This window comes from Chlamydotis macqueenii, chromosome 1 (genome assembly GCF_036417535.1).
Source record: "Chlamydotis macqueenii isolate bChlMac1 chromosome 1, bChlMac1.mat, whole genome shotgun sequence".
Taxonomy (NCBI): Eukaryota; Metazoa; Chordata; class Aves; order Otidiformes; family Otididae; genus Chlamydotis; species Chlamydotis macqueenii.
Genome location: NC_141556.1, coordinates 48,270,033 through 48,290,352, shown reverse-complemented (window position 1 = coordinate 48,290,352; position 20,320 = coordinate 48,270,033). Strand labels below are relative to the sequence as shown.

Genomic DNA, 20,320 nt, shown 5'->3' with positions numbered 1-20,320 from the left:
CCACCCCAAAACTACAAAATAGGGGCAGAAAGAAGTAAACATCCACCCACTTTCCCATCCTTTGCTGCAGAAGAACTGATACCTCCATTTGTTGGGCCTTAGTCCCTACCTGCTTTCCCAAACATAGGTTTATGAGGTGAGTGCTTTACAAGTCAAAACAGCAAGATTTGGAAAGCATACTAAATGATGCTGAAGGGACCGTATTAGGTAGTGTGGAGTGGAGAGATGGTAAAAAATCTTGTTAAAGAAATGGGAAAATCTATTGTTTTATATCTTCTCTTTGGAAGGCATGTGATCTTTCATCTTGACTGTGCAATTTATACAGCTAATCTAAAACAATCAACAAGACAGGAACTATATGAATGAAAAAGTCTCAGATGAGCTTTATCTGACCCAAGCTTTTACCATACGTCAATTGCAAAATATCCTCACATTAGTTTAATAAGGTTTTTCTACAAGTTAGAAAGATATACAGGCTTTTTATTTCTGTTAATAGAATGAGAAAAAGGATGTATACTGGACCTAGAGAAATCAATGTAATAAACAACTGATGCACAAATATAACTGTGACAAAAACATGTTACGCCTGCACTATCCTGTATCTACAGCCAATGTACAATTCTATTTGTACTGCAAATGTAAAACTACATCTATTACTGAAAGATCAAAATATGTATTAATTTAATATAAAATTGAGCTTGTCCTTCAAAACAAAACTTTAATCAGAGAAAACACATCTAATGACTTCCCTATGAATTTTAAAATCCTGTTTGCAAACATTATAATCCATTGCTCAGCTTGCTGTGCCTTCTTCAACAGAGCAAACCTCAATATTGCCTTAAGGGGCTTCTCCTTCTGTATTAAAAATCTTTTCTTTAATCCAATTGATCTTTTGCTGGATGCTCCTGCTTGTTGCCCCATTTGCAGTCAGGGCTACAGCTTAGGTTTTCCTTGGTCAGCTGAAACTAATGAAGTAATTTTCAGACAAGTATCATACTGTGCATGAGAAACTCCATCTGGTCTCTGTTTGTCCACATGCAGAACAACAACAGCTTTGTCCCCTTCTGCGTTTCTAGCTCTGATGCGATGCACGCTTCTTCACCTACTTAGCTTAATGCACTATCGTAATCCTACTGCTTCACATTCACTTACTTGCATCATCCAAATAGTGATGTAGTGATGGTCTGTCATCAGCATGTCTCTCCTAATGTGTAAATGGTTCTCCCACAGGGGGACAGGCGTGATGTCAGAACATCAGAAGAGTAACATCCGCTCTCTATGGGCTGCACTGGCACTTGGCACTCTGCCTTGAGCAAAATCTGTTTGTGAATTGTGTTACTCCAGAAGCACGGAGGTCTGTAATCATTTGACATCCTTCCTCTTCTCAGTAAAGGGCATCGAATTATGCCAGGCCTTTCCCTGCTCCCAGTAACCTTCACTGACATGGAAGCCCAGATGCATCAGCAGCAAATTTGAGGGGGAAGCCCACATCCAGGCTCCTCTTCTTCAGGAAGCTGCTAGGGTTCACCAGCCCAGCCACATACTGTACCATGACTTTTTGTAAAGATAGCTGCTTTATAACAGATGAGAAACTTGATCTGTACGCACAACAGTTACAGTTAAACACAATTAAACATACAAGACACTTTAAAATAGCTTGTGCATGTTTTCTTTATGGACATTTCACTTTTGTCCCCATCCAGTTTTATAAGAAAGAGCTTACATCCCATAAAAAGGGAAAAGATCTACAATTTAGAGATATGGGAAGGTTCTTATGGAAACATTAAGACACACTTTAAACAGTTACTGTCTTAGTGCATTATTTTTTGGCATTGCCTCGTGAAAATAAGATCTCATCCAAGCCTTAAGATGCATTCTTGAACTACATCCATGGAATAAGAAACAGACAACGTAAAGCTGAGTAGTTCCAGATTCTGAAAAGCAGGAGAAAGCTGTAAGTGCAAAAAAGAACAAATGTATAAAGTGAGTTTACAGTAACTGCTGAAAAACCATTCCTGGGTTGTATTTTTATTAAACAAGCATGCATTCAATCACCAAAGTAAATCTCCAGACCAAGTAAATTCCAATGCTTTGCAGAAGAAACTTTGAACTCTGTATTTAATGTTGTGGAAAAGGTTATAATTAAAAGCTAATCCTGCATTTTTGGTTCAGATCCTCAAACTAAAAATTTGTTAAGGATAATTTACTGTGGACACAAGATAGTTAAAGAAAAAGGCAGAAAAATGAATGAGTCACTTGGCTAAAGAAGCACAGCAGCATTGAGGTCTGAACATTATTTGTTAGCTCATGTCTAGCAGTATAAAATAAATTGGAAAACAAAAGTCTGTTTGTAATTTGTTTTATAATCTAAAATGTTTTCCCTCTAAAATACAAAAAATCCTTGTAGCTATGGCTAGTGGTCTAAACTTTCTCAAGTTTGTGAAACACTGATCCTTCTCTCATCTCACAAAAATAACAGATGGGTTGTCCTTGTACAAAATGTGGTATCCACCTGCACTTCATTAGAGAGCTGCATTTTCGTACATGCTACACTACAAATTCACCATGATGACATAGCAGCTTCAGAGAACAGCGTGACTAGGGCTTTTTTTTTTTTTTTCCCCCCCCCTCTTGTAACACAGAGGATCTGGCAGACTTTTACCTCCTGACACTGTTTACAGCATATATTGGTCGATACAGTCCCTTATCGCATCTGCTCTGGGAATTAACGAAAGCAGCTTCAAGGCAGTAAGGTAAGTGCTGCTGCATGTTTTAACTGTAATGTTCAGCTATTTAAATGTAGCTGTAATGGGAATGTGAAAACATGTCAGGATAAGTTTGCCAATTTGTAAATTGAACACAAATCAACAGTTGCTTAGTGGATTTGCTTTCTCAGTTTCCTTAAAACAACCTCACATATTTTGTGCATCAGTGTTGCACTTTTTTACAGTCTGTTTTGTTTTACTTCAAAAGAAGAGTTGATACACAGTACAAAGAAATTTGTAAGACTACTCACTGCTTACTTATTCATTCATAATCTATTAATAAGAGCCCCACAGACTCCATTTTTTAAATTATTTTGCTTCATTTTACAAAAAGACAAGATATCCTGATATTTAAATAATTAATCAGGTAAACAATGAGAGAAAAATTATAGGTATTTTGAAATTTTTAGTTAATTTGCAAGCACATTTTAAATATACTATTGAAACTTTTGAAAAGTAAACCTTTTGCAAACTGTGTAAGATATGCTGCAGAATTAAAGTATATTTAGTTTAAGGTTGATTGAATCATAAACTTATATTTATTTTGTTTCACAACAACTTTAGAATTAAAGTAGTATAGAGTAGCTCCAAAACAGTTTGAATGATTTGCTGCTCTACTGTACTAAGCACTTTTCCAAAATCGTAGATTTGTCACTTAGTGTGTTTTGGCAAGTTGTCTCAGCAACTTCAGAAATATTTTCACAGGTATTTTACAACATAACTGGGTAGAACAAACACAGGCAATTAGTTCAAACATAGCTATATCATAAGATAAAAGTCTAAGAATGTATTGTGATTTTATCTTTTGGATTAATACAGTTCAGTGTAACAAATAAGCATATGTACAGGTTCTACTTACCTTTTACACTTCTGACAAAGATACATTTAGATACATAGATGAGAAATCCATTAATAAAGCAAATTAACTATAATACAAATGTACTTTATATCACTTTTATATCATACTCATACTCATATGCCCTTGCACTACAGAATTGTCACCTACAATTAAAAATATAGTTAATAAAAAAAATCAAACCACTTGCTATCTAAATTTTCAGGGTTCTGCAGAGTAGTTAAACCTTGTATACTATTTAAAATAACTGTCAGCCTATGATATCAGTAATAAAATACAACATTACAAAAATAATCTGAAACTAGAAGAACAATAGAATTCAAATTTAAAATAGGATGTTTATGCTACTTTATCAGTAAGATTATAAAGTGATGCAGATGTGCAAAATTTTCACCAGAAGGTCAAAAAGTGTAATCCAAGAAGTTCATTACACTCTGTCTTATACTATGAATAAAGAAGTTAATCTCCCATCCTTAATATTTAGTACCTAAATAGGAGCAGATTTTGAGCTGAATTGTGTCACTGTAGTGTCTTTACTTTCAGGAGAGCTATACTTATTTATACCAGCAGGGGACTGAAGGTTGAGTTTGCATGTTCTCATGCAGTAATGAAGAACAGATAAAGGAAATTACATTGATAATTCATATTTCAATGATTACTCTATCCTATGGCTTGTAATTAAGTAAATGTGATGGGAATAACACCATGGAAAAGATATGCAATCATCCTTCTAATTCAGGGTACAGCAGCTTAATATCTAGCAGAGGGACTTCGTGTGTGATTGACTGGAGATAACATGAAAACATTTTTTTTTTTTAAATCTTCATGCTATACTGCATGAGATTAGTAGGCCCTGCCTAGAGGTACTTTAGTTGAGATTATTAGCTGACTAGAATTTGATGCAGCTTTTATCAAGTCAATAAAGCAAGGAAATTTAGAATTATGGAAGACTTTCTAGCTATGGCCCAGCATTTTAACACTAGGTACTCTGTGTAATGCTTAAACAACGCCAATAGTAAGACTAACTTACTCTGCTGGAAGATTGCCCAGATCTGAAATCAATGTCTGGCAGTCTGTTTACAGGCTTCACATACTTTCTGATACTACTTGAGAACAAGAAGATTCTAAGAACTTTCTTAACTGTCTCACTCTCTCAACAGCAGTTGAGCACACTGAGCCTTGTCTTTTACTCATGAGAATCAAAGTAAGCTCACTGACTTCAGTGATGCCAGATCCACTTTTCCAACACAACATCTATATAGGTTGTAAGAAATAAAAGCAAGCTACTAATCTTCACAGATTAGCATCTTGTGGAGTGTCTGATAAGAAAGGTATACCCTTAAAAAGTAAGGTGAGACCACTCAGTATTGGATCACAGCAAAACATCCCCTTGTATGTGAACTGGAAGACCACCTATGTGAAGCCAGTGCTTTGTTGTTCTGTTTATTTAGAATGGTCATATAATGTAATCAACACATTCATTGTTATATAGAGAATTTGCAAGACCATTTGCATTATCTGAAATTAAATCATTTCAGATCCACTAGAGATCCATGTTAGGTAGAGTACACTGGTGCACAAATATGCAATGCTGGTCCAGGAGAGTATGCTATATATTTGTTAGTTTGTTCTTTAGGAGAATATGAAGCTTAGTGGATCATGCTTTACTGGATATGATCCATGAGAAGAAGGTATTTCAAGCTACAAGCATCTTAACAGGACACTATATAGCAGGTCATTACCCTCAGTTTGTAACTTCACTGGCTCTTTCAAACGTAAGTCAAATTGACATTTGTTGTTTAGATATGAATGCAATTCAGTATATTAGGAATGTCTGATAGAATTTAAATGGCAGAACTGCCTCTGAACATGGTCTTCAGCAAAACAGAAAACTCTTCTGTGCCAAGTTTAAAAAACTTGTACTTTATCATCCTGGGACTTAATGAATGAATGCAGGAAGATATAAAGAATGTTTTACTTACACTACCAGAATGATCTGCAATTTTGCATTACAAAGGCAGATTATAAGAAGACAGGGACTGTAAATTTGTAGCAGTAACAATGCAATACTAACAATAATAACAAACTATTTTTTTCCTAATTAATATTTTTAAACAGGAAATCTATTTTTTTTTATTATAATCTTTATGTGGTAAAATTTCAAATATTGCTGAAAGAGAGATAAAATTAAAGTTATAACTTTTTTTATTCCCTTTTACCCTACAGGGACAAGAAACATTGCAAAGATGACTTTAAACTCCCTACCCATCTTTCTGTTACTGATTAGTGGCATTTTTTGCCAGTATGACTATGGTCCTGCAGATGATTATGGTTATGATCCTTTCGGGCCATCCTCAGCAGTTTGTGCCCCAGAATGTAATTGTCCTTTAAGCTACCCTACTGCCATGTATTGTGACAATCTTAAACTGAAAACCATTCCAATTGTACCAAGTGGAATAAAATACCTTTATCTTCGAAACAATATGATTGAGGGCATTGAAGAGAATACATTTGATAATGTAACAGACCTACAGTGGCTAATCCTAGATCACAACCATTTGGAAAATTCAAAAATTAAGGGAAGAGTCTTCTCTAAACTAAAGCATCTGAAGAAACTTCACATCAACTACAACAATTTGACTGAAGCTGTTGGGCCACTTCCCAAAACTCTGGATGACCTGCAATTAAGTCACAACAAGATCACAAAAGTCAATCCCGGTGCACTTGAGGGGCTAGTGAATCTGACTGTCATTCACCTCCAGAACAATCAGCTGAAAGCAGAGTCTATTTCTGGGGCTTTTAAAGGCCTGAATTCACTTTTGTATCTTGACTTAAGTTTCAATCGACTTACAAAGCTACCATCAGGACTGCCTCACTCCTTACTCATGCTGTATTTTGATAATAACCAGATCTCCAATGTTCCTGATGAGTATTTCCAAGGTTTTAAAGCTCTGCAATATTTACGTTTATCCCACAATAAATTAACAGATTCTGGAATACCAGGCAATGTCTTCAATATCACATCTCTGGTTGAGTTGGATCTCTCCTTCAATCAGCTGAAGAGTATTCCAACCGTCAGTGAGAACCTTGAAAACTTCTACCTCCAAGTCAACAAAATTAACAGTGAGTTAAATTTGCATATTTTCAATATTATTTACCACAGTCTGCATACTGATGGTCAATGTAAGTATCTGAAAAATTAGATCAACCAGTCTGAAGAAATGGTACTGATTAGACTGTTCGCACCCTGACATTTCTCTGACTGTTGTCCACATTAATGTTAAAAGACATACATTTATCTGATAGCTGCTCAAATTAACCTTAAAGACAGAAATTTCTGTTTTCATACTAATATCAGTGTTATTGGCCAAATTGTCATCTCATGTAAATTGGAGTAACTCCATAGAAGCCAATGGAGTTGACTTCTAACATTTGAGGGAAAAGTTTAATCAGTGTGGAAGATGTTTAGAGTTCATAAGTGATCAAAAAGAGACAAATATCAGCTGTGGATCTGACTATGATATGTGTAACCTTTCAGAAGGCTAGCAGTGAAATTGCTAGAGGGAGGAGAGAGGGAGAAGACAACAAATTCGTAAGGTATCAGGCACAAGGCTCAGTGAAAAAGATACAACAAAGTAGCTGTTTTTTTCTCTTTCCTCCCTTCTTTCGTGCAGTATCCCTCCAAACTCATCTTAAAATTAAAAGAGCTGCCCCTGTGTTTTCTTATTTTCATTCCTCTTTCCCACATTGTACAACAAGGTGGCAACCTTTTCTCCATTCAAGCATGATTTGAAAAAAATATTCCTTCTGAAGCCCTTCTGAAGACAATAAATGTTACACCTTGCATGAGGCCATGGAGGTTTCTACTAAGACAGGGCTTTTATGTGGCTGTCCTAGTCCTGGGGTGGGAAAAAGATGTTGGAGAGCATGTCTGTAACCATCACATCAGAAACTCTTCAGCTGCACCTCTGTCAGCAGTGGTCCGTGACTGTGGTCTGTCAAAAAGAACAGTGTTTCTGCAGGAGGAGTTACATCATCTTGCTAGTTGACATAAAGTGAACCATAAACCTCTCTCTTCTGTTTCCCTGCTTGTATCTGTCAGGGGTTTTGGTTATCAGTGTTAGCTCTTCCATACATAGCTAACTCCATACAGACATAGACTTTAAAGCCAAATATTTTAGAGCTAATCTCACCAGGCAGAAGGCAAGACCTTTTGAAATGTTTTGTTTTCACTATGCTTTACATCTTCCTCAACATTACAATTTTTTTTCCCCTCTTGCATCCCCGTTCCTTGTTGTTCTGGTTTTGTTTAGTGAGGGAAAACAATGAGTTAATGCTTCTCACCTGAGGCACCACATACAGCCAGCCATAGAACTCTATCAGACACTCTCCCTCTCCTAAAAGAGCTAATGATGATGATGTTTAATTTCTCATGAGATTTACAAGGCAATTTTCCCTGCTTAGAATGGTCATTTTTGAGCCTTCTGTGAGATACCCAGATACAGAGTTTGCTTTCCATTCACATTTACAAGGACTTCTGAGCAATTGTGACAATTTAGTTTTTCAATGAAAGCTCTATTTCCAGAGTACTGGTCAGCAGCAGAGGGGGGTGGTGGTGTGAGGAGTGGGTGTGCACAGATTACGACTGCACTGTCCCTTTTACCCCATGGACTGATGCAAGAGAACTCTGAACTCTGATTTACTGGTTTTTGCTTAACCATAAAATCTAGCAGACAACAATAAATTTTCCTCACTATCTAATTTCACAGGCATAAAATTGTGTTCCCAATATTTGTGTTGACAATGTGGGACAAAATTTAGTAACCAATAAGCAATTCAGTTTAATGAAGTACCAGATATAAGATGATCAAAGCCTTTGCAGTTCACTATTCATTACATCTGACCTACAGCTGTGAGTGTTTAGTCTTTCTAAAAATCGTGTTGATTGACTGTTGAGTATTTGAGCCTCAAACAAATGACCAGTTTCTTTTTTTAATAAATTATTTTAATTTGCCAGACATTTGTGTAAGGATGACTGTAAACAAGGTCAGCTTCCCTTTCATATCCTGTGAGAGGGAGACTTCTGTATTAGGGGTAATGATAATTTGGCCTAAAATGTACAAAAAGTGCAACCTTTCAGATTATGCTTACATAGCTTAAAGTTTTCACTTGCATACTGAAACCTAACATAAAAAAAAATTCTCTACATTTCTTCATTTGCTATTGTCTCCCTTTTTCTCAGGTATCTTTAGGCTATCAATTAACATTTATACTTGTCTAAGGAAGAGTAATCTTGTTCCAACCCTTTTGATATTACTACAAAGAAAGGAAATATTTCTCTAAGTCCATGAGTTTCATCCTGGGCTTACTACAGTCATTATGCATTGCTATACATTAAAAAATTACTTGTGTGAAAAATATCCTCATTTGAGTGACTTTGAGCTTTTTGAACAACAGTTAATAAATACACATCTAAAAAAAATGTAGCAGAATTGGCTTCACTTTAGTATGTTCTGGCTTTATCTGTGATGTGAGGAACAGCGGGCAAAGCAGATAGCAAACTGGAATGAAGACAAATCTAGAGTAATTTCTCTGATCTCTAACTAATAAATTGGAGCACATCCATTATATTGAATGTAAGTTAGGTATCAGCTGTATAGTCCGTCTACTGTACTTGATGCTACTTCAATCTCCAAGCTAGGATAGGAGTGTGGGAGGTTTATAAAATCCTGCCATTAGGATTATACATACATACATATATATACATATATGCACACACACATGCGCTTGTTTTACAGACTTCTTAAGGCAAAAAGAAAGTCTGTAGGATGCAAAAAAGTATAAGAATCTAAGAGCTTCAGTGATACAAGAAGAGGGTCCAAAGGTGGACTTTTCAATATTTCATTTGTACTTGTAAAGGATTGAGTAGAGAGTTGTTTCCACATGAAACTCCAATAAGAAGATACCACATGAATGTATTATAACAAGGTGGAATGTGAAAATGTTCCAGAGGAGAGTGAAGGGGACACATATTGTCCTCCAGTCCATTGACTGGATCAGTACCTGTACCATAATTGTACTTATTCTAAACAGAGTGGTGGAGGTGCTTTGTGGTCTTTTATCTGGCTCACTCCATCAATCACAAAAGGATATTTTTATGAGGCCCTGTGCAGAAACGATTCAGGCTATGATCACTGTGGGACCACAGACCAACAAGGATACTGCGGGACTTCAGATCCCATTAAGATTGCCCACAGTTTTGCACACCTGAACAAGGAGAGAAGAGGAGATGCCTGTTCCTGGTTTTTTTTTGGTGTTTGTTGTTTTTTTTTTCCCCAAATACATTCATATATTCAGGTACTTTGCTAGAATATCAGTTTCTTTCAGCAATAGACACTTTTAGTGAAAAAAATGATTGTTCAGATGAAAATCCAATTTCCATTCAGTTTTTCTTGTCCTCTCAGTGTCTGGCTCATGCATGAATTCTGTGTTGGGAAAATATGAATGCCGTACTAGTGGCAAAATTCCAGGTATGCTGCCTCTGAACTTGAATATTATAAATTCAGGAAGACATTTTAATTGCAACATTAATAAGTGTAATAAGGGAGGAAATAAGCTACTAACATATTTTGTGCAACAGTGCTCTAGTCTCACTGATTGCAGTTCCCATACAGATCAAATAAGTAACAACATATGAAGTGCATTCACAAGACCCACTTATCTTATTTTCTACTAGCAGAGACTGCAATTAGAAAACAAACATTTTTTATATGCTTCTAACAACTGACAATTATATGAACTGCGTAAATATTAACACCCAAATGCAAACAATGTACACCAGGTATTGGGAGCCAAATCCCACTGAAGTCTATGACAGAATTCCTTTGACTTCTGTGAGGACTGGATCTGCATCCACTTCCAAAGTGGTTTCAGTCAGTATAGTTGAGTATTTTGGTAACACAGACAAATTTTGCAGTTTACATACATGAACTTTACATCCTTTGAGTAGCTAAGCATCTACCTAACTTGTATAAGCATACCTTGTTTTGCAACCAAATGTTAATATCTATGCTCAAAAGCAACAATATGGAAAAAAAAAATAAGTAAATTCAGAAAGTTTTAACATGTCTGCCTTCAATAAAAATATACTTACCATGTTGTTCCTGAATGACAAGAAAATGGTGAAAAAAAACCCTATATTAGAATTCATGTTTATTTTAATCTTTACAAATTACACCCAAACTGTAGAAAACTGGACCTACATAGTTAATTGTATAGCCTGTAGGCCAAGCAAATGAGTTTAAAGACTCAGGAACTTACATTTTCATTCAACAAAATTCCACACAGATCTAATCCTATAAACTTCTCTCCTAACTCACAATAATCATCAATTAACTTCAGCTGGTACATTCTGAATTGAAAGATTATCACAACTTGCAATATAGACTGCTCAATAAATGTGCCATTAAGGATGCATTTTATCTCTCACTCTTCCAAAAGAAGGTTGTACAATATACAAAATCTAGGAAACTGTTTTTATTTGCTTTAAGCAAATTGGTGCTCAAGATCTAACATTTGAAATACATTTCCTTAATCCCTACTCAAAACAACTTATTTTATGAAAGAAACACAAAACTTTACTCATTCTTCAACATCATATCTCTGTATCCAAATAAATTACCTAAGCTCTCATATTTTAAAGAGATGCCTGTACAGATGGGTATGCATTTATGCTTAGTTTACCGAAGCCATGTTTCATCAATGATAGTAGATTATTGTAATGCCAGTTCTGAAAGAATCCATTTGAAGTTAAAGTGGTCATATGAAAGAGACTTCCTTCACTTCCTTTAGTACTACAACACTATGTAAGTCATCACATTTTCACAGATCAGTTAAACAGTTGTGCAGAAAAGATACATACGGTGGTGTTTTCAAAAGTCCATGAATGACTTACGATTGGGAGATAAAATGTAATCTGATTTTGAGAATACTACCTTGATTTCTCAGAAATTATGAGAACTAGTAGTTTGCAATAGTAAAGCAAAGAAGGATATGAAATTTGTTCGCACATTCGTGAACGGGTTCATTGAAAGGGTCCCTTTAAAATATTTTCTGTGTGAATTTAATTGATGTCAATGGCCTGAAGAAGAATAAGCCTCTCAGACAGTTTCTTTGGCAGTGTTGGAGCTTTTCAATAGACTAAGTCCTCTGTCTAACTCAAAGGAAACACAGATGAGAATGAAGGACCATCTTTGCAGAATTACATAATGTGGTACACAGAGGACATTAGTTTTATTCACATACATTCTCTCTTGAGGATAGAACTTCTCTTCATGAAAGAAGTGTATAATATGTAGATGTGTGTGCTTATGTATACCGAGCACAGAATTTCTCTGTTTCACGTAATTTCTAGTTTACAGTTAATACTGCTCATAAGACACAAGACAGTTTTCCATTTAAGATCTGTCTGATGTTATGTGAACCAAATAATGTTTCAACTGAATAGAGGCTATATATGTATCACGATATACAAAATGCAAAAAATAGAAATATTTTTATAAACATTTTTTACATTTATACTCATCTTCTAATCCTACTGTTCTGGAAAGGTTCAACTATATGATTTAAATGTAAAATTCCTCCACTACTCCAGCCCCAAATTTCGTTTTGCAACTAGTAAGTCAAAATGACACATACAAAATAATATTTAACACAGACACCCATTGGACTGACTATTCTTCAGGGTAAAGCCATATTGTGGTTTCAATTTCTCCAGAAACTTTTTACTTCCTTCAGTATCTTATGTAGCACTGTTTACCCTTGCATCATAATGTACCAGCATGAATGATTTCCCCATCTATGTCTCCAGTTTTACTGGAGATTCTTTTTTTTTTCCTTTTTTTTCTAAATGTCAGATTAGGCCTCTATATAAAGTCTAAAGCCTTAAAAATCAAATGAGTACAGAGAGCACATAGCACTTGAAAAACTCCATTTTTAAATTCCGAACCTCTCACAACTAATGGAAAGAACCTCTCTTAACACTAAGCCCCTCAAGTTCCAGTAAACTCATGGGGAATTACATCAGTGGATGTGCAAAATACTGAAAAATAATAGAATAAATTTAAGGTCACAATTTCCAAATAAAATTTTAGAAACAAAAAAGTAATGATTTTGTCCTATTTGTCCTAATGATTCATGTTTTTTTCTTATTCATATTCCCTTTGTTTCAGAATTCCCACTGAGCAGCTTCTGTAAGGTTGTTGGGCCAATGACTTATTCCAAGATCACACATCTGCGCCTGGATGGAAACAATCTCACTCGGGCTGACCTGCCACAGGAGATGTACAACTGCCTTCGGGTGGCTGCTGAGATTTCACTGGAATGAGATACTTGGGAGCATCCAGTTCCCTTCTGTGGCAGTGACTACAGCAATTACATCATGATATCTTTTTGAAATTAGGATATGCCTTAAAAAAAGTGTCAATCTGCATATTATCCATTCTGTGTGTTAATATTTAGCATGCACTTGGCAATCTTAAGGAAAAGTGTGCATATTTTTACTAACAGTTGTGTTCAGAAAGCACAAGAATAACCAAATGTGGTGCAAAATATGCCTTCATCTGGTTAGGTAAGTTGATGAAAAGCATGCAACTTCATAGAAATCTATGTCCATGCATGAAATACATGTCAGCAGGTACCAGACTTACATGGAAGTCAGGTGGGTTTCATCAGAGTGCTGAGTAGTATGGACTAACCTGTGTAAATACAAGATTCTTCTCCAAGCAATCCAACTTTCTTAATTTTTCACATCTTTTTCATATTGTTATCAATTACAAAGGAAAAAAGGTTTAACATTCTATGAACAACTTAAAATGTATGACAATATGTTTTTAGAGCCCATTACATTATTAAATTAATGGAATAATAAGATAACAGGGAAACAAACATTTTTCAGGTTAAAACATTGTTTACTCTTCTTTTTGTCATACTTTCATTTAAACTTTCATGGTAAGATTTTTATCCATTGCTGGTATAATTCTTATTTCAAAGTAAGTCATATATACACAAGTATTTTTATTCAATTACTTGCATGTTACTTTTAACCAGATTTTAGAAAATAAAACATAGCAAATAGTATTTTTGTGTCCACATCATTGCCAACTATGTTTCAATCTTTTATAAATTGAAAAAAAAAAAACCAACTCTTCAGGTTAAGACAAGATAATCTAAGCTATTCTATTATTATTAAAATTTATTGTAAGGTTAAATAAACTGTTTTCTCTACTTTCAAGTTTCAATATGTTTGTAAACATATAATTTAACATACTCCATGGCACTTGTGTTGGCTGTTAAGGTGATGTCTTATGGAGTTTGCAGTATGGGAGTCACACCACTATGAAATAGCGCAAATTAATTTCTTAGCATTGTCAAAAGGACAATGACATCTTTGCTGAATAAGCAATGTGCAAAATGCAGCCCTTGCTATTCATGATAGAGATATGGTAGTATATTCTGTCTGGAAATGAATAGTCCAAATATTGCCAGCATCCTGGAACACACACTGAAATAAATGTGTTAGTAACTGAAAGACATAAAAGAGTTGCTTGCAAACACAGATCATCCCACGGGTACTATTTTCTTTTCAACTACTAGGCTACTAAATACTCAAACAGAAACTCTTCTAGTTTCTATAGCAAAAGCAGAAACTATCGGCTCTGCAAAAAAAAACTCCAAAACCCACACCAAATCATTTAGTCTCCCCATTGCCAATTCCAGATGTTCAGAATCAATACACAATTCACAAAGAAACCTGGAACTAAAACAAAAGGAAAGATGCAGGAGACAATAGAAATATTTCCCTCCTCATTTTTGTCATTTTGGAAATTATATGTGTTATTGCTTTTTAAATTTACATTCAGGAAGGATTGAAAGGAACTTTTTCTACAAGTAAGCTAGAATTTTCATAGAAGTGTAAAGTCTAAAGCTGGGGCTTTCTGAACACATAAGAGTAGGGATCACTATGGAATAGCACCTAGACATTATAGCATAGAAAAGAAGGAAGAAGTGCATGCAAAAAACCCCAAAGAGCAGAAAAATATATGGGAAACAGCATTCAACCTTTTCCAGAGAGATTTTTAACTCTGCTGTTCCCTTCACAGGAAAATACACTGAACACTAAGACCTCTAGAGCACAAACTGATGCTGAGATGTTTCACCACATACCTGTGATCTAGCAAACAGGACAGTTTGTTTCAGCAAACCAGTTATCTTTATGGAAAACGAAACAGTGTGAACAGTGAGACTGAGAACCGTCCACCTCAGGACAGATTAAAGCCTGTTGATGAGGGTACTTTCTGCGTACCCACATGTTGCAAATAAAGCATCCAGAGATGTTTGCAAGGCATTTTGAAGTTCTCTTCAAGAGATACAGTAGAAGGAAGCACTGTCAAAACAGCAAACAGCACCAACGACCTCCCTCAGAAACTAAGGACTGTTCATCTTGCAATGAGCACTTGGTCAGTTAAGAGAAAAGGGCATTGGGCAGTACATGTTTATCTTGAATACCTCTTTCCTGTGGTTCAGAAATTCCAGGTTAGCTGCGGAGACATAACATTACACAACTTGCTCTTCACACTATTTGTGAAAAGACTAGAACATGAGGTCCTTCTGCTAAAGGAGAAATGGGACGCTGTACCTGTTTTTTTTTTGTAATGTGAGACACAGAAGCACAGGTTTCTGCCTCTGCATTAATGAATTGCTTTAAATGTCTACAAAACCTGTTTAATTTCCCAATATCTACATATCTTGCAGAAACAGATAGGCAACAATATTTATGCAGCTTAGTTCTCAGCTTATGAAAGCTACATGAATTGTTTTCTAGGCACTACTCAGAAATGTAGGCAATATTTGGCAATACTTTACAGAGCTAGAGCCTTGGACACTGAGTCACCCTAACCTGCAACTTCTGCTCTCCCTGGAAGCAAAGGTGATGAATCTTGGTTATAAAGCTCTCAGCATTGTGGCACGTATATCCCTGTTCAGCATATATGTGGTGTCTGAAAAACATGGCACATATATCCCTGTTCCCACCTAAACTGACCATATTATAAAATATTTAGGTGTACAGGTACAAACATGTTACTTAAAAATAGGCAGTCATGAACAGATAATAACACAGCCTCAGTAGTATGGAGGCAGTGGAGCAGGTAAATTAGCCCGAACTAAACTGCATACTATGCAGCCTATAGAATTTACTTACAATATGTGTCCCTCCGTCTTTCAGGTCAAAATGGGTAAATTTGTCATGACATTTTCATGTGAAATTTCATATGCATGACTTTACAAAAACTAAAATCTTGAAAAAAAGTCAAGATCATAAAAAGGAAAGTTTTCTACTAATATAATGAAAAGCAATATTGCAATAACATCAATATGCAAAATCAACAGCAAAAACCTTACCTATGAAATTTCAGGAACTGGGTTGCAAGTATGTTGCACACCCATTCACAAAGATAGAGTCACCTTTCAAGTAAACATGTATTGTATTATTTAAAAGACATTTTTTATATTAGATTAAATTACAGAAGTGCCCTAGAAGGAACAGGCAGGGACTCACGTGAATTTCTGAACAGACACTGGAAGGATAAATCCTCCATGCCCTCTGCTGCTTTATAGAGCTTTATGGATCATGGAAGGTAGTCTGTGAACAGTAGCTGATTTCATCTGTCCTTCTAGCACAAGGAACCTGGCGAGGTCCCTTCCCTACTCGCAAAGTTTCAGTTTTACCAAAAGGGAATAAATAGGTGGTTGCTTAGCATAAACAAAAGTATTCTGAAAACTGGGAACGAGAAAGCCAAACATCACTAAGAAAGGCAATCTGAATTGTTACACGTACAGCTGCAACAGGCATAGACTGAAGACAGTTGAGCTGCGAGGTTATAAAGCAAGAATGAAGTTCAGTGGAGAACCACAAAGATGGATGGCTGCAAAGAGAACTTCGCTCAGCCTTCTCCTTTCCTGGCTATGCCAGGTCACTTCCCTTTGCCCCTCTGAATTTACAATTTGCTTCAGTCCCGTGATTTATTGCTGTCTCCCACTACCTAACAGAGTACTGTAGAAAAAGGGGCCACATTCAAGGGTGCACAAGGAAAGGACAAGGTAAAGGAAAAGTTGCAAAAAGAGAAATTTGGACTGGACATACAAAGCAGTTCTTTACAATGAGCATGTAAAGCACTGACACAGCTGTCCAAGGAGACTGTGGACTCTCCATCCTTGGAGACTTTCAGAAGTTACATGAGCAGTGCCCTGAGGAACTGACCTGGCTTTAATGTTAGCCTTATTTTTAGGAGGTCAAACTAAACAACTTTCAGATATTCCTTCACACTTATTAGTAATTTCTGTGAATCTGTGGTTCTAAGAATACTGTTAACCAATGGGGGGAAATACTAATTTTAATAACCAGCTCTACAGCTGAAGAGTTTTGCATTAAATTCGCGTGGAAAATTTATTGTTTCAGGTTCCAGTCCATAATTCAGACTCCCAAGATACTCATAAAATCATAACTCAGCTCACATTTGGATATAGATTCCATATACAAAAAATGCGGAAACTTTCCTTCAATGGCCAGATGTCTGCAGCTGGCTTGTGCAAATCTGCTCCCATTTTGTCACTTGTGAGCTACCAAGAGCCAGCAGTAAAGTTGGAGATCTACCCCACCTAACTCTCCTATGTGGGACAGCACTGACAAACACGTTTAGAGGTCAACACAAAATAAGGGAAACAGTCTTATGAACCACCATCCCAATGGGCAGAGTGCTCATAGGGGACATTTTGGTTGTGAACTTTTTTGCCGATTTATATATTTCATAAAAGTCTTTCAGTCCACAAGAAAATATCTTAATCAGGAAGTGATATAGTTTTAATGGATAAATATATCTTAAACATTTTCTACACAGTGTGATGAGTTCAACATTAGTTTGCACAGAGAAAGAAAAGGAGTGCTATATCTGTATTTTGATGTACTCATCTTCAGTTGTAAGAATATCAGGTTCAAGTGCCTGGGCAAATTATTACTTCATTATGCAAAGCAAAATAGCTTTAAAAGACGAGGCTGAGCACTTTTAATCATACTATACTCTGAAGCTTCTGAGATAAAAATGTGGTTGTGGGCTAGAGAGGAAATAATTTTGCCCATATCTCCACATGATGGAACCACAAGAAGGATCCTACGTGTCCTCTCTGAAAGGTGACCTGCCTGAAGTGCTTGACTGGAAGGAATTCAGAGGTGAGACTGAATCACTCAAGGCTGTGCTCACTGAATCACATAAACACTTTGCCCTGAAGGTTTTTGTTGGGATACTTTAAGTTGTCCTCAGTTTGATAGCTTTTGTGGACCTTAAGGTTCTAGCTGGGTTTTGTTTTGTTTTGTTTTGTTTTTGTCAGCATCTATATCCCTCCATCAATGTATATGAAGGTACAGGCATATAATCAAGAGCGGGAAGCAGCATATCTGAAAAATTATGTATTACTACTCTTAGGTGTTACAAAGCATCATTCTTTGTGGGTATAACCCCACCTACATGTTTTGGAGGGGGTTCATCTTTCTTTTCAGAAATTGAAATCTTAATCTCCAGATAAGAAAACACAGCATTTATTACAAGTCTTGATTCCCTGAATAATCATTATTTAAATAAAAACCCCCTTACGCAGTCCCTCTGTGGTACAGCATACCTTTATACTCTGAAATTGCTACAGAAAAGCAGAAAAAAAGTAAGAAGGCAGTGAAGAAATGAAGCCAATACATGAAAGGAGAAACATTACTTATAGTCCAGATGACAGTGTAGAAACACAGGGATTTGGTCAAATGCACCTGACTTCTGAATAAGAGGAAAGTTTTATTTTGGAAAAAGCACTAGTGTTCTGGCAAAAGTGGACAAATCAAACCCACTTCACAAGGAAAGATATAAAGGATCATGGCACTTTTTATTCCCTCCAAGAAAGCCACCCTCAGTGACATTTTGAACAACAGTGTCTAAATCTATTGCTATGAGATGTTTAAAAATACTTTTAAATGTTCATGAAAAAAATCCCACATTGTTTAAAATCTTTTATAAGTGCTGCCTATACCTTCTGTCAGATCTGGTTGTAACAGTTAAACCAGCATAAGATCATTCTGATTAGCATATAGACCATGTTTTTACAGTTGCAGAGAGATCTCTGCTATAGTATCTCAGCAGCAGAGGTTAGAATAATAACCTAAATATTTTTCCAGAATCAGATCCTGCAAGTGTGGTTTTTTGGTTTTTTTTTTGTTCCCCAAGAGACAGGCATGAAAATTGGTGAGAGAAAGCAAACCAAGTCTGGGATACCTATGTGAATTATAGCATATTTCTTTGCCAGAACACATGACTAGCTGCTAATAACACAGAGTTTGCTGATTCTAGGCTTCTGTCCTTCATCAGACATGCAAAACCTCACACACCTCATATCTCTTGAGGAGCTGCTTGCTAGGTCCACTTCTGGGCATAGCTACATTGCCTGCAAGGCAGGTAATACACATTTTCTTGACAGATAGATGGACTCCGTGCTGGGGTTGACGCACCAGCACTCAGCAGAGAAAGACTCTACTGTATCATGCACCTGGACAGCTTCTATGCAATGAGTTCCATGCTAATATGGAGGCTTCTGCCCGTGTCATCTTTCCTATGGGAGCTCAATCAGTTCTTGTATTGCTCATCTAGCACAAGTGTTTATTGTGATGGAGGTAACTAAGTTATCATGCAAAGAGAATGGGTTTTTAGATTTAACTATACAGGCAGCTAGGCTGTGCAAAAGAGCATTTTGGTCTGTATCCCTTGTCTCCTACGTGAGGCAAAGCATGGGAGAGAGCAGTGTTATCTGGTCAACCTGACCAGACTACATATTCCAAAAATTACACAGATACTTTGGAATATGTTGAATAATATCTGTAAAAATATATTTCTATTGAAGATAATGGTTTTATTGAAACATGTGTAAGCCTTCAGACAGAAGTACTGGAAATATTTAGAAATTTCATACCTTATACACGAACTTAATAATAAGCTGTCCTCAAGATAAACAAGGCCAAGTGCTATCTTTCAAAATTCCTGTTTTTGTCATCTTTCCTGTATCTCATTGTATGCATCTGCCATCCATCTTACTCTGTAGACTGATTTCCAAACTAGATAAACAAATGTTTCCTGAACTTCATATTTATACTTCCTCATGATCATTTTGCTGAAAAAAAAAAAACAAACCAAAAAAAAAACCCCAGACTAATAAGTTCTCAAAATTATGTGCAATGTTGCATTGATTTCAAGAAGAATTTGTTATTCCATGTGTAAAAATAAGATGTTTTTAGTCAGGTTCCCAAGTTTGGGTAAGAAAAGTCATTCCCTGCAGTATTTTCATTTCTACCCTAGATTCAAAAGGAAGACAGGTATGTTGCTCCTAATGGAAAAGCACAGCCCTGAGATGAGATGAATATTATACACAGAATGCAGAAAGGAACTAGGCATTTACTTCTGGGATTCACAGTGGCCGCTGTGATGAGTGAGGAATCATCTAAGATAAGAGTAGGCAATGCTGGAGAACAACCATGGCTGTTTAGGGCCTCTGGAGTGTTGCACAGTGCTTGGATAGGGGTGGATGTATGAATTCTCCCTGGAGCTGGGTTCCA

The 20,320-nt window shown here is 36.2% G+C and overlaps 1 protein-coding gene across 1 annotated transcript; it reads left to right on the top strand.

Annotated features, from left to right (window-relative positions):
* The first annotated feature begins 2,567 nt into the window (after positions 1 to 2,567).
* Positions 2,568 to 13,905, top strand: LUM (lumican). The gene is made up of 3 exons (XM_010128222.2): positions 2,568 to 2,753; positions 5,848 to 6,744; positions 12,852 to 13,905. The coding sequence occupies exons 2-3, from the start codon at positions 5,868 to 5,870 to the stop codon at positions 13,004 to 13,006; spliced, it is 1,032 nt and encodes a 343-aa protein (XP_010126524.2). The 5' UTR covers positions 2,568 to 2,753; positions 5,848 to 5,867; the 3' UTR covers positions 13,007 to 13,905.
* Positions 13,906 to 20,320: the final 6,415 nt, after the last annotated feature.